Source organism: Protomyctophum bolini (assembly GCF_963924005.1).
Source record: "Protomyctophum bolini genome assembly, chromosome: 17".
Lineage (NCBI taxonomy): Eukaryota > Metazoa > Chordata > Actinopteri > Myctophiformes > Myctophidae > Protomyctophum > Protomyctophum bolini.
In genome coordinates, this window is record NC_137878.1 from 18519938 (window position 1) to 18535448 (window position 15511).

Consider the following 15511-nt stretch of genomic DNA (forward strand, 5'->3'; position numbering starts at 1 on the left):
CAGTCTGGAGCATGTAGGAACAATCTACATGCTCCATGCAGTCTGGAGCATGTAGGAACTATCTACATGCTCCATGCAGTCTGGAGCATGTAGGAACTATGTTCATGCTCCATGCAGTCTGGAGCATGTAGGAACTATCTTCATGCTCCAGACAGTCTGGAGCATGTAGGAACTATCTTCATGCTCCATGCAGTCTGGAGCATGTAGGAACTATCTTCATGCTCCAGACAGTCTGGAGCATGTAGGAACTATCTTCATGCTCCAGACAGTCTGGAGCATGTAGGAACTATGTTCATGCTCCATGCAGTCTGGAGCATGTAGGAACAATCTTCATGCTCCATGCAGTCTGGAGCATGTAGGAACTATCTTCATGCTCCAGACAGTCTGGAGCATGTAGGCTACAAGTTACTTGAAAAAGAACTTTGAGAAAAATGACCCATCATCCCTCATGTCAGAAAAAGGGGTTTCACCACCTGGGGGGGAAAAAAGAGGGGAAAACATATAGTTAAAAAACTCTCTTGTAAAAAACCTTATGGTAAGGATTCGGAACAATCGTTTTACAGCAGGCATTATGGTATGTTTATAATGTCGGTATTTAGGTAAGAAATGCCATTTTACATCACTGGGCATTAATGTAAGAAACTTTACAGTAGGCAATAGTAGGCATGTAGCATACACTCCTTTCCAGCATGACCAATGGAAGCTATTGATAATATTTAGGTAAAAGAAAATATTAAAATACTGATTCATTGGCAAAGGCTGATACTCACACACACACTTTTAGGAAGGATCCCTCAAATTTGGTAAAATCAAAGAGTTGTGACAAAAATAAGTAGTTAGCTACTACGTGGCTAACTAGCCATAGTATCTGACACAAAGTACTGTAATTGTGATACAAATGTGTCACATGATGGTTGTCAGGGTTATATTGAAAATTACAGCATTTCACAAACCAATTAGCAAATTGCCATGAAACGAACATAGGAGTCAGAGCATGCTTTGCTGTACTACCAAACCAATATATCAGTCTGGCTCTATTTAACATGGCTCTATAGTCAACATTATGAACAATTTATAGTAAAGAGTCACCAGCATTACTAAATAGACCACAGATAAGATTGTAGTGTCTACTCTACAGTATATTTTAAAAAGAATCTTATCTGTGTGCTTCCCATCAAAAATAGTTTGACAATTTTTGTATTTGTTGTGGCTTGCCGCTTTTGTGACATCAGTGTTATTGTCCTGCCTGCTGAAAATGCTAAACCGCTGAGAGACCACTAGGTGGAGCACAATCGCAATGATTGTTGATACTAAAGCCATGTTCTGCATGGGTGTCATTACAAGTCAGCTGTCTTTATCTGTCTGATCTATTCTGTGACAATTATTTTACATTCTCTAATGGTGTAAACTTCTTGTACATTAAGTAATGCCAAATGACAATAGTTCTAACAATAGTCAACTCATGAGAGCGTAAATTGAATCCAAATGGACCCGTAAGGCTGTCCATTTTACACTTTTAGGAGTTAAAGAGATATAAGGGTTACCAACTCCCCTTTCTATTAGCTGGGGCTCACCTGGAACCCCCTCAAGGACCACTGGTTGAAAACCACTGGACTATACAGTATGATACAATATAGCAATAGTATGTACTGATATGGAAACTGCTAAAAAATAGTCATGGACTCAAAGTGTGATGTTTACGGCCTAGAGGCAGCCAGTAGTGATCAACTAACCTGGAACAAGAGGACCAATGTGATCATGTGTTTGTTTCAGGCTTCCAGAGCCTCCTGAACGTGTAACTGTGGTTTCCTCGTTCCCCTGGCCGTCTCTGACTGTTCGCCTTTCCTCTACAGTCTGACACGCACGCACGCACACACACACACACACACACACACACACACACACACACACACACACACACACACACACACACACACACACACACACACACACACACACACACACACACACACACACACACACACACACACACACACACACACACACACACACACACACACACACACACACACACACACACACACACACACACACACACTTCAATCTTCTTCTATTGTGGATTTAAATAATTGTATGACCTTTATCAAAAAATAAAGTAGCCTGATGAAAAGAAAAAGGCTGATCAGGGCTTAATACCGGTAGATCGATCTTAGATGTTTTTTTAGGGCCTATGTCCAGCTTTGAGGGTCTGTGTAACCACAATAAAGTATATCTCATCTCATCATCTCATCACAAACACTGACATTAAAGACGCAAATTGTGTGTGAGGGCGCAAATTGTGATTGGCCACCCGGCCAATCACAATTTGGGGTGGGAGCCATTGGTTGAGAATGAGATGATGTATGATGACATATGATGATAAGAGCGGCCCTCACTTCTTTTTAGATAGACAATCAATCAGTTAGTTGTATGTATTATGTATAGAAATTGTGTGATGCTTTAGTATTTAGTATTAGTACAGAATCAGAATAAGCTCACAGACTATACTATTTTTGCCTGCCGTCTGCCCCATTCCCCCCACCCCATCCACCTGACCTACCCCAGATGTCATGGCTTTATTGTGTTTTTATTTTATTTTTAAGCACTACCATACATAGTACTGCAGGGCAGATACAGATTTTATGTATTTTTAAATGATCAAATAAAGTCAATCAATATGTTTAAAAAAACAATACAGATATCTCGTACTGGTACAACTCTAACATGACATGAGTTGTCTCACCCCATCAGGTTTCACCACCTTGGTGACGGTGACAGATTGGAAGAAGGAACGAATCCTGGGCTGATTTGGTGACTCCGTGGGGGGTGGGGTCAGAATCTGGTCCAGGACCTGGTCCAGACCTCCCGAGGACACAGCAGAATCCAGATCTGCACAGGAGAACACCACAGTGGCTTTTTGTAGATATCGTCGCTGTCGGGGTGGCCCCTTAGATAGCACTTTATGTAGACTTAGATAGTACTTTATGTAGACTTAGATAGTACTTTAACCCATTTTGATCCTGACAGTTTTCTGAAAAAGCTATGTTTCTATGTCAGTCGTTCTTCGATTTACTTTTCAGGAATTGGCAAAAAAGAACCAGTATTCCAAATGCATCCTAGTTAGTATTTAGTCACAAAGAGCTCTTGTTAATTAAAGGCCTATTCATAGTCCAGTGTGTAGAGATGACCACCGGTGTTAGTAAAAACAGAGAGTTGTGATGTTCGAGCGGTGGCTACCGCGGTGTGACGTCATGTCATTTTCGGTGGTCACCTCTTCATTCATTAGTTAAATATTTCTAAAATTCACACTAAATCACTTTCACTTTCAAAATATTTCAGAAATGTAGATCTGCTATTCTAGCATAACACTTTAAGTAGGGAATTAACTTAATTAAATTAACCCATTTTGGGCGGGAACCCCTTTTGGTCTTAGCATTATGCTATGCTTTAGCTATTGAAAAATAGCGCGCCACCGAGTGGCGCGCTATGAGCTTGTAGATCTTCTATTTTTGAAAAATCGAAGAACGACTGACATAGAAACATAGCTTTTTCAGAAAACTGTCAGGATGTAGAATTTTTAGAATCTGATCTCAGGTCAGAATGGGTTAACTTAATTAACTTAAATTAAGGAAAATAAATAAGGTTAAAATATGGATATATATGGTACCAATGTGAGCTTGTGTCTACCTGTGTCTTCCCTCGTCTCTTGTGCCCTCGGTGGTCCCCCTCTCCAAATATCGGAATGTCTGAACTGAGGACAGAAACGTTTCTAGTCATGAAAGCCTCAATTGTACACTTACTATCCCACGGCCACGTATTCCTGATGAAGATCCACAGGATCAACAGACAAATAAATAAAGGCGTATGGGTGTGACCAAAATGGTGTGTGGGCTCCATCCATCTCTAAACTGAAGTCTCTTTAGCACAGCACCCACCTGTCGATGGTTACGTAATAAAAAATAAAAATAAATCTAGAGGATAATAATCAACGTGTTGTTAAGGAGGGGTTACAGTCTTGATTACCTTTGGGGTCCAGTCGCGGAATGGAGAACTCGGCAAGTGTGGGGCCCCAGAAGGAGGCTCTCCTGATGATGGGGGTCCTTCTTTGAGGGGACATTTCAACATAAAATCTCTCAGAACATTCCCACTGGATTCTCCATGACTGTGACCAGGCCTGTCCTGTGGTGGGGGTGGCATGATACTGGGCCCACCTTTCACATGACAAAAGGAAAATGTTGTCATTTTATCATCTACTCAGGCTTATGTGACCCCAGAAAGTTTAGTTGCACGATTCAGTATTTAGATATGTGATATTCATTTTAGCTGCCCCGCCACCTTCCTATTACAAACCCATTGTAACTTCAAACTTCATTTTAACCATGATAGATTACTCGAAAACACCCAACCTTTTTCCTGGTGACTGATATTGTCCCTCTAATATGTGCTCCAGAAAAACACCCAAAATAATTAAAAAATAAATAATCACGCAAAATAGGGCCCATTAGTGTTAATTTTCCATTTCCACTTGCACTCACTTTAGATTAAACAGATTAAAGTCCAACATTGGCAAAGGTTCCCTTTTAATCAAAACAACAGATCTCATAGAGAAGAAGAATATAATGTGTAATTTACTTAAGTAGACAATAAGTTGTTTTAGACGGAGTGTGAAAGGGACTAAGCTATAATACCAAAGTGTCCTCCAGGCCCAGCCTGTCCTTCCCAACGACCCAGCTGGGAGAAGATTTCCTCCATCTCCCTGAAAACCTGGCCAAACACAGGTGACTCTTGGATTCTGATTCCACTGGGTCCAACGCTGAAGCCAAACCTAAACGCATCATCAAGGGTATCTTGCTGATCTCCATGATAGTCACTGTCGTAAAATCCACCCTCGTCATCTTCGTCTTCATCGTCATCATCATGAGTCATAGCATCAAAGAAAGGGTCCCTGTTAAATGAAGTGTATGGATAGATTAAATACATGCCCATGAAATTCCAAACAAGTGGAAATTCTACATTACCATTGCAAGGTATCTAGAACTAGATATTCGTAGGAACCGCCAGTTGCCTTAATACTGTGTGACATTTAGATTTTTTTTTGGGGGGGGGGATATAATAGACGCTTTTAATCCAGAATGGATCAATGTCTCTATGTCCATGGGCCACATACTGTACAAAACAAAAATAAAATGAAAAAACTGTAAAAAAAAAAAAAAAAAAGGAACTTTCAAAGGGCACATTGCTGTCCAGAGGGCAAAATGGCAGGTGCTTTAGCACCACTTGGTGTCTGCAATTTGTAACTGGTCCTAGAAAAGTCCAGAAATGTGTTTCTATCTAAGGCTCTGAGCTGTACATACTGTACTTGTGTTGGTGTCTTGTATATTTTTTAAATATATTGATTAATTGAATACACAAGACCACATGGAAACAAGCCATATATGGCTTTTTTGTTATCCTATTAGCATCATTGTAATCGTTCGATTGGTTTCACTGTACTATTTGCAAACCGTTAGCTGTGCCTGAAATCAACAAATTGGACCCCCAGACGGGTACCTCTAGCTGCTAGCTAGTCTGCTAGCACCTGTTCTCGTTTACCGTAACTCACCTTCGGCAATCCCCATTCCCACGATGGTGGACGCCAGGAACCCCAAAGAATCCTCGAAATAAGTCAAAAACGCTCATTTAAATGCCAGCTGTTGTATAAAACTCAATTCATCGCCTTGTGTGTTGATGCCCAGGAGGGAGTGTTTCAAAATGTCAACAACGCCGTAAAATGTTCTCGATGTCTCTGGAAATGACGCAGCAGGCAATCTGTCGCAATTCTAGTTTTACCGTAACGATCACAAACAAGGCACGTCAGAAAGTAATCGGTAGAATCCCCCATCCCCTTAATCTGTGAACTACGATAGTGACAGTGTAACAGTGGCGTCAACTCCGTGGGTTCAGAGGCGCAAATGAACCCACTGGCATTTTGGCAAAATATATCAATATGCAGTATATGCACCCACTGTCCACTGAAATTTCCCTTCCCCAGTGGTCATGTTGTCATGCACGTAGTCACATACCTTTACGGGGGGTTTTAATGTTATAGCTGTAAGGAGAAACACTTTCCTCTTACTTTAAATGGTAGGCCTACGTCAATAAGCGACCGCCACAAAGCGACTGCTTTACTGTTTATCATTGATCATGCTGAAAACTCGTTTTTTTTCCACCGCTGGGGGGGGGGGGGGCGTGGCTGCATGAACCCACTGCCGTTATAAGAACCTTCCGCCACTGCAGTGTAAGACTGTAAGTGATGCCCAAAATAATTGGAAATCTCCAAAAAATAGTGTCTGGACTCTCTGGAGTGAAGAGGCACTTAAATGTTTTTGGGTGCCAAATCCGTGTTTTATTTGATCAGGTCCAGACTATGCAGGAGATAAATAAAAATGATAATTTGAAATATTTAAATTTCTGTGCAATGAATATATGATATATTAGTTCAAATTAAATACAGTACAAATGAACTTCTCCATCATATTCTTTATCTTTTGATGTTACACCGGTTTAACCGCTGTATGTGTTTATTTATCTTCTTATATTGCCTCCTACAAGAGAGAATGGGCACCACTGTTGTGTTGGGGGTGGGGATATGCATTATGGGCTAGTAATCAGTGCTTACTGCTTTTGTAACACTTGCTATCTCAACCAATGGTCCATTGACTAATTTGACTATACTAATATCCTAATAATGACTCGACAAGAAGTATGCTCCCCCTTCCCCCTCTGGCTCCAACTCCCTTTTTCTGTTGAATTTCTTGACCTCCAAATTGTCAATAAATGATATAGGTCACCAGGACAAGTTTCTCAACTAGTGAAAAGACAATTTTTTTAAAAATCAACAAATCCTACATTACTATTGGTCAGGGACCACATGTATGCAATACCTTCACGGACCATCAGTGGTCCACGGACACCTGTTGAAAACCACTAGCCTAGAAGAGGGATGGAGCTGATGGACATACAGTTGTCAGTTGGTCATATTAGTCACAGGTAACATCCAGACTTGCAAGGCACCAAACTTGGCACAAACTAGTCTTCAGGAGTCTGCCATGTAAATAGTCAAACCAGACGGCACCCAGGTCAAGGGGACACGCTGTCGAGGCGCACGTACCATTGTGCCAATTTGCATCAAACTTGGCACAAGTTCAGGGGTCTGTCAAGATAATGCTCACCAGGGGTCACTTTGTGCAACCCAACTTACTGTCATGGGCCACACCAATCCTGTTCGGAGCATTGGCACAATAATTGTCATACCAAAAACCTAAATTGCACATATGGGGTGCTACATAAGTGTTACAGCAGTGACTAACAGTGTTGAACACTTCAACTGGTCATATGTTGGTGACCATTGATCTGATCAACGCATGTATCAGTATAGGACTAGTTTGATTTGCCTTTTTTCCCCCTGTACATTTTTTTTGCTTAATAACTTACTGCAAAATGCAATATTCCACAGTCACTTGTTGAATTTGCACTTTAAGACTTACAAGTATAGTACGGGGAATTAATTAGGATTCCATAAGAGGTTTCATAAAGTGTACTTTGCAGCATTGTTTGTCTGTTAAATCACACCCTGCCTATGTTTACTCTGTGAGGACCAGCAGCAGTGGTGTGTGCGGGTATACATCTATAATAAGACATGAACTTGATGGAATGCTTTCAGATTAAACATGTGTAGAGTGAATACAAAGATTTATGTGATGAAGTAACTTGTTTAGCCAGGCATATATACATAAATGTCTTTTCTGTAGAATCAACAACCAGATTCTAAACCAAACACTAGTTCTGAATGAGTGTAAAATGACAAAGAACAAACGAAATGCAACTGTATGGAGAAACACTGTTTAAGTTTTATTTGGTACTGCTGGTCCTCCAGAGTCAACTATTAAGTTAACACAGCCCTTTAACGCACACCTACAACCAAACACCCTTTTCCTTAGTTCTAGGTGGGCATGTTTACATGCACACAATTAGATTATAATACAATACTCCAACATCATGATAGTCTGATTACCAACTTCCACGGTGGCATGATTATGGATTCTAATTAAAACGTGACAAGTGGTGAAGACAACAAATAATTGTGAATCTCAATGAATACCATCCTGAGTAAACTAACCCATCAAATACATCCTAGGTGGTTCATTAGGAAAAAATAAAATAAACCAACTTAATCTTATTGTTCATAGTAACTGAAGTATTGCGTGCATGTAAACATCCAGTGATGCGAAATGTAGCACAGGCCGAGAATTGGTCAGCGTTCTCCTGAACACACCGTTCCACTGTTACAGTAAGTTGAAAAAGATATATGTAGACTATTAAAATTGAATTTCACATTTCAATTTGTCAAATGACTCAAAAGGCCAACTAGCAGAATGACAGCCCACAGTACACGTGTAGGGCATCACAAACAGACTTTGAAAGAAATGCTGCCATATTTACAAGCCACAGGATACAAAAATAAAGTTTCTTAAAAAAAAAGAAAAAAAAAAAGACATTCACATCCAAAATGATGAAAATGTCTTTTTCCTGTTTATTTACTTAATATTTATATATTTTTTACAAAATAAAAAACATATGAAACCAAAAATCAAAACAAAAAAGCTAACAAGTCTGCGAGGATTTGAGAAGGGAAAGGGGGCATCAAACAAACAAGGACTACAGTACTTGTGTTTATATATATAGTATATATATATGTACAAGACAAGTTTATCCATTTAAATTCTTTTTTAAATGCACGGTACAAAAAAAAATGTCACTGACAGAAAAACCCCAAAACAAAACAGTACAATTCTGTCCGTCTGAAATCACTGCTTCCATTATAAGTGGAGGACAAGGGAGGGGCCTTGTGTAGAGGGAGGGAGGGAGGGGGGGGTACTTAGAAAAACAAAGTCACTCATACGCATTAGGTTAGAAGGCAGACGGGGTGTGTATAGGTCTTGTTCACTCTCACCATCTCTTCCAGAATTGGTGGGAATTTATGTATAAACATTTATATTCCAGATATTGTACATTATCAAGTTAATGGAAAATAATTTTGTACACTTCTACGTCTTATGTGATAAGACAAAAAAACTGCACACACAGCCTCCTGAATGTACAACCACGTGCTCAGGCACACAACACCCACCAACAAATACATTCTCCTCACATTCCAAGCCAGCACACACGCTTACACACAAACTCAGACTCGCAGACATGCACACATACATATAATATTCTATATTTGGTAAAAAATAAACTTCACTGCCAATTGGGAGAATGACTTTTGAAGCTTAAAACAATGTCTAAAATAAATCTGAAAAACAAAAGAAAAATGGGTTGGATATTGTGTGTTAGGGGTATTTTCATATACAGTAAGTGGGGATTTGAATGTGAAAAATACAAACCTGGCCTGCCTTCAGATATTTCTTAGTTTGTCCTCATAAAAAAAAAGTGAAAAGGGTATCAACCAAAAAGCAAACATTCATTCTTTTAGAAAACATCTCTATGTTACACACATCTGAAATTAAGGGGGGTTTGAACATGATACAAATTTCCCAACACTCAATATTTCAGCTCTTTTAACGGTGCATCACTACTACAACCATAAAACCATTTAGCTCCAGCTCCCCTCTCTCAAGACTGCCCATGACCCTCCTGCACGTCCCGGTGTTTCTTTCGGCACAGCGCCACCTCTGGCAGGGGGACGGGAAAGAACTGCAGGTTCAGCCGAGAGCATGGAGGGAATCTCTATATCAGAGAGCGAGAGACAGAGAAAAAGGAAGAGAGAGAAAATGACACAGAGACCATTTGTGGGGTGGGCGGGGAAGTATGGGCCCCCTCTGTGGCCCCAGTTTCTGTCAAGACTTGGAACACCAAGGGGCCCAGACGGTGGATGCTAGTTGGTCCCCCAGCTATAGCTGTTATATGCAGTCTTGTTGATCTGAGACTTCTGTTGAATGGAGGCGTTCTGGCTGCGCTGTCCAGTGCCGCTCTGTGGGTAGAGAGGATCGTAAGCATTTCATCCCATTCATTGTGGATTTCTGTGTCAACTATAAAAACAATTGGGAAATACAGATGTTTATTTAACAATTTGACCGATATTCATTCACTCTTTTAATGTCAAGGAAACAAATCTTCATTATATTGTTAGTATTGCTGCCCTTCCTCATACTATGTTTTACTGAGCACAAATGAAACCATGTAGCTTTATCAAACACCACATTATGGTCCGCTGGTATCGTGAATGTCATTATTTGCCGACTAACCAGCAGGCTCTTTACACCTTGTTTCCGCCTTGTTTATGTTGAATTTGCTAAAGCATCATTTTTGGAAAAAACTAAAAACAAACATATGCCCAGTCACCATGCTGCACCTGTGATGTTCCTTTTTACTGACAGAATGCACAGAATTTCAATAAGCAACTGAAAAACACCTTATTTCAATGGTAGTGGGTGGAGACTGGAGAGAAAGGATTTTTGTTCAACCACGAAACGGCAACCAATGGGTGCAAAGAGGGGCACAGCCATGGGCGGGAATTGACAAAGGGTGAACTAGATAAAGTGCCCCCCTAGTAGAAAAGTCTGTGAAATTGCACGCTGCGTTCATGATTTTATGCTTTTTGTTCAAAACGGGCCAATGCTGCAAACTTTGAAAGCCAATCTTAGCAAATTAGGATGGAATATGAAATATCGGACAGATCCGTCTTGAAGACATGACTATAGTCAAAGTCATACGATTAGCCACACACGTTACCGCAGTGAAATTTGTTCTCCACATTTGACCCATCTCTTGGAGCGGTGAGCTGCAGCGTGCGCCGCGCTCGGGAATCATTAGTTGATTTAACCCCCAATCCAACCCATTGATGCCGAGAGGCATTGGGTCCCATTTTTACAGTCTTTGGTATGACCCGGCCGGGGATCGAACCTCCGACCTCCCACTGTCTGGCTACTGTCTGGTGAGATAGAGATACTGTGTAACGATTTGCGGGATTTTTGGACAGAATCTGAAGGAGTAATATCAAAAACCTCCTGGTATATAACAGGATATAACAGGCCGCTCTGGAAAATTTGGGGCAGAGGTTCATCGTTGGCATCCAGGGAGTGTGTGCACAAAATTTGGCATCGACCAGGTTGACGGTGCCGGATATTAGCTGGTAACAGACGAACACACACACACGGACGGAGTGCAAAACATACTCTCTCTCCTCATGCCTTCGGCCTGGTGGAGACAATTATATTGACCAATAATGCATCCGATTCGCCATGTGTCAGTCGCTATGACTGACACATTTCCTGTTGACAGATAAGAAAATAAACCGTAAAATGTTTCAGAATCATCTACCTGTCCATCCTGTTGAAGGTGGTGGTGCAGGATTTGAGAGTGAGGCTGCTGATGCGGTGCCAGGATGTGCATGAATGGAGCCGGGGCGTAGCCAGCGGCAGCGGGGGGGTTGATGGGTCCACCACTGCCCAGGGCCGAGGGCAGGCTGAAGGATGCTGCCGGTGTACCAGCATGGAAACCCTGCTTCTCAAACGACTGCAGAAACAAAAACATTTACTAAATCGACTGCACTCGGTAGAGTACAATATCAAAGACCCCTAAGAAGATATGCAAACTGAATACTCGTGAGACAAGTGTCTGTCGACAGTGGATAATAATGGATTCTTACGCCAAAAGTGAAACTTGACACACTGGTGTTAAAAGTAATTTCCAAATGAAGACTCCATGGAGGATGCATTATTCTTTCAAACTTCCCTGCCATTTCACAATCAGAAGTCCTGTCACCTGTCAGTGACTTGTTATACTGACCTGAGTCTTTGTGTAAACAGACCCTGAAATGTCTGGTACCCCTGTGTTGCTTGATGTCACAGAGACTCCTGAAGGGGACACAGAGGAGACAAACTTAGCCTGATAAATCTGGAAGCCAATCGTTTTTCAGAACACTTTTAAGGAAAAATCCTATGGGCATTCAGCCAGTGATTCAACAACATGATCACTGCCCAAGGGAATATTCTCTCATTTGAATTAGTGTGGCTGTAGTCTCACGTGGCCAAACTGTTGACTCTCACAATCTTCAAATGCTTCCAGCCATAAGTCTGGAGCACGAGAGCTCTGTTGATGATTAAGCGGATACCCCACTTCCATAACATCTTTACACTAGCGAAAATGTATCCCAATATTATAGCTTGCCGCTTAGCAGAAATGGAAATTAAAAAAGAAAATGTAAAGACATTTTAAATTATATTTTTGTGAACGAAAATGAGATGCCAGCTTCCAGCCTTGAATTTCAGGAGTTGTAGTTCAAGAATCTATATAACATAGATTGTGGAATAGTTGTCTGGCTATACAAGACTAGCAGTCTACAAACTGCAGTCTGTCATACAAATAAGCGTTCAAAGGGAATTCTACAGTTTACAGTGTTTTCATGTCGCCATGTGTTTACCATGTTTGATGATTTTTACCAGAGTATCATTCTTGATATAGCTATGAAACTAAAGTGTATAAATTAAACTTGTATTATGATGCCCATCAACAGGTCTTGTAACAAGCAAAGGATGTGATAAAAGTTCCATTAAAGGACCACTTCACCACTTTTCAACCTATCTTCATATAGGTCCTCACTAATAATCATGGGAAAAAAATGGCGCAATTCTTTGACTCGTTCTGTGTCTCATAGGAGTGCTGTGGGCAGTTCAGAAACCGTCCTCCAGTGACATCATCTATGGGGAATACAAGCCAATAGAAACTGCAGGCTTTCTAGTCCTGAAAAGTTGCAATGTGAAAATGGAAGCCATCGTTCTCACAAAATCGAAACATTTTTGTAAAATCTGCCTAATGATGTCACTGGAGGACGGTTTCTAAACTGCCCACAGCCCCCCTATGAGACACAGACTTCAGAGTAGAAGAAAATCGTGGTCCTTTAATCCTGGGAAATAAAACATAATAAATGCAATAGATTAAAATAAGGTTTCGCATAATTCTTTCAGAATGAATACCAACCTAATGAGTAAAGACATTTTGGTGGAATTACCCTTTATGCATAACAAAATATAAGGAAGGGGTGAGGGGACAGGATGAGATGATGAAGAGGGTAAAGAAAAAGGAGATTTAGGGTAAAAAGAAAGTCCAGTCAGCCACAGTAGTCAAGGCACCGCTGTCTGACTGTTACCGCTATAGTTGTTCTGACTCACAGATCACCTGTATTGCCATGGAGACGCAGAACATGGTCCCAGAATAGGAGGACACTCAAAAACAGACATGTTTGGATATTTCAATGAGACTGAACACCTTGTTTCAAATACAAATCCCACAGTGCCAAGTTAAATGAAATTAGACAAAACTAATGTTCATAAACAGATGATTGATCGTCGAGTTAGGCAAAGTGAAAGCTTACAGTCTTTCATAAAAGTCTGACACATTCATTAGAAATTGGTTATGGATTGCCACCGTCACCATGTGGAGAGAGAGAACAATTTGTATTTCCTAAAAACGTGCTTTCTAAAATATTAGAGAAAGAGAACCATCTCCTTTCTTTTTGTCTCCGCTTGTCCAACATGGTGGCCCTTCCCTCCTATACACTGGTATATCCAACCTCTAAACATTCCAAGACAGGCTTCTCTTCCATTCCAACAGCAGGAACATGTAAACGGATGACCAAACCCTCATACACATCTACAGCAGGCAACATCGTTTCGTCTCAGATGCCACCTCAGACAAACATATGCCTCAAAAGTTCCAGACCAAGTCCATCCAGTTGAATAGTCACGTAATCCTCAAGTAGTCCGTACAATCACCCTTTTGGAACACAGGATTGTGGGCAATTCCAGTACTTTATTAGGATTATTTTTGTGCCTTTTTCACCTTGGGGGTGTGCGACCTACTTCCACCTCAGGATAGTGGGGTAGGTACCTCTGAGAACAGCGATGGCAACGTTGGCGGAAAACAAGCACAGAGAGGGAGAAGCATGAACCACAGCTGCTCATCACCAGTTTGTTGCGAAAGCACTGAGCACTTACTATGAGACCTAGCAGATCATGTCTGTGTGTGTGTCCGTGTGTCCGTCCCCCCTTTGTGCCCATATATGGAGCTGAGTGATTTGTTTGTGATTGATGCAACACACTCCATATTTGGACGTATAGCTGCTTTGGGGACTCCTTATATGGTTATGGCTAAGTTAAAAACTTAACTTAAAAATAACTTAAAAAAATAACTTAAAAATAAATCTTAAAAAAAACCCAAATATGTACGAGCTGCGTTCGCTTCCCGCATCTTACTGGTAGCGTATAGGGAACCCTCATTTAACTCTATACTTGTGACACGTTGATTGTATACGTTTACCTTTGTTACTATTCAAATTACTCTGGATTGAAAATAGTAAAAAAGGCCCAGATGAACACCTCTAGATGCATCAAAGTGCAGTCGGACCATAACTGAAACCACAATTGGGACAGGCATGGACCCAAAAGTAAAATGACTCCAAACCCACATGTGTGACATAAAATTTTACGAGAAACACTGGATATTTGTGTCACACATTACTAATCACAGATTGGACTCCAGCGATCACTTATATTACCAACGCAACTGATCACAGCAGAATATACAAGGCATGACTACTGCAACCGAGACTATGACCTAGTATATTTGTACAAGGCCCTGGTGATGAGTAGCTCTGGAGCAAGGGAGCTTTAAAACACAATGACAGGCTGGGCTTGAAAACAAAATGGAGGCAGGCTGCAGTAGACTGTCCAGCATACATACACAGAGCAGCAGTTCTCGCTTCACATCAGCGATGAAGGAGCGGGGACGAAGAGGGAAAATAGGCGATTTTGAAGGACGGCTGATGACACAAGGAGGATGGGAGGTGGGTGGAATGGAAGTTTTATTTTTTTCTCTCTTTTCAGTTGGCGGCACTCACCGACTCCAGGCCCGGTGACAGAGCTGGCTGGCTTGTTTTGTGCGGAAGCAGCAGCGGCCACGGCAGAGCCGTATCCGCCCTTACAGAAATCCCCACTCCCCGAAGCCTGGCCCATTTCCTCATAGCCTGCAACAGTCAGACACACAGCCGCAGCCCACAGCGTTAGACACACCAGGCGGGGGGAGGGGGGCGGGAGGGAGGGCAGACTCTGCTCTTAATAGTCGCTTATTTCTAACCGTTGTGGAGCACCAGGTGGGTCAGGATCAGGTTACAGTCAGAGTCTAAATCACAGCAAACTGAAATAATGCATGTGATTACATAAGATTCTGGTACCGTTTTTGTCCCAAGTGGTAAACGGCATCCACCTGGTACTGTATTATCTGCAAAACTATTTGAGTCAGGTCTGAGGGGACGGGGTGGATACGGGTAAGGGTCAGGCAGGGTGTGTACGTGTCCACAATGGGGGCAGGGGTGGAGGCTGGGCGAGATGGCTGGTGAGTTTGGTGAGGGGGTGGTGGCGGTAGGTAATGGCAGAAAGCAGCAGACGGTAGGGCTGGGTGCAATAACCGC

The 15511-nt window shown here is 41.6% G+C and overlaps 2 protein-coding genes across 8 annotated transcripts in view; both read right to left on the minus strand.

Annotated features, from left to right (window-relative positions):
- Nucleotides 1-247: 247 nt before the first annotated feature.
- On the minus strand, nt 248-5760 carry hax1 (HCLS1 associated protein X-1). Its single transcript, XM_080786849.1, has 7 exons — nt 5603-5760; nt 4689-4945; nt 4024-4211; nt 3688-3751; nt 2744-2889; nt 1734-1854; nt 248-473 (listed from the first exon to the last, which is right to left on the minus strand). Exons 1-7 carry the CDS (start codon nt 5677-5679, stop codon nt 406-408), a joined length of 921 nt encoding a protein of 306 aa, XP_080642975.1. The 5' UTR covers nt 5680-5760; the 3' UTR covers nt 248-405.
- A 2109-nt stretch (nt 5761-7869) lies between these two features.
- Nucleotides 7870-15511, minus strand: part of ubap2l (ubiquitin associated protein 2-like) — a 39154-nt gene continuing 31512 nt past the window's right edge. For 5 of the 7 annotated variants that reach the window (XM_080788042.1, XM_080788046.1, XM_080788044.1 and 2 more), the window contains 4 exons: nt 14942-15067; nt 11833-11900; nt 11365-11559; nt 7870-10015 (listed from right to left, as the gene is read on the minus strand). In XM_080788042.1, the coding sequence (XP_080644168.1) occupies nt 9920-10015; nt 11365-11559; nt 11833-11900; nt 14942-15067 (485 nt within the window). In that variant the 3' untranslated portion in view covers nt 7870-9919. The remainder of the gene's footprint in view (nt 10016-11364; nt 11560-11832; nt 11901-14941; nt 15068-15511) is intronic. The other 2 variants (XM_080788047.1, XM_080788045.1) reach the window with 1 other exon arrangement.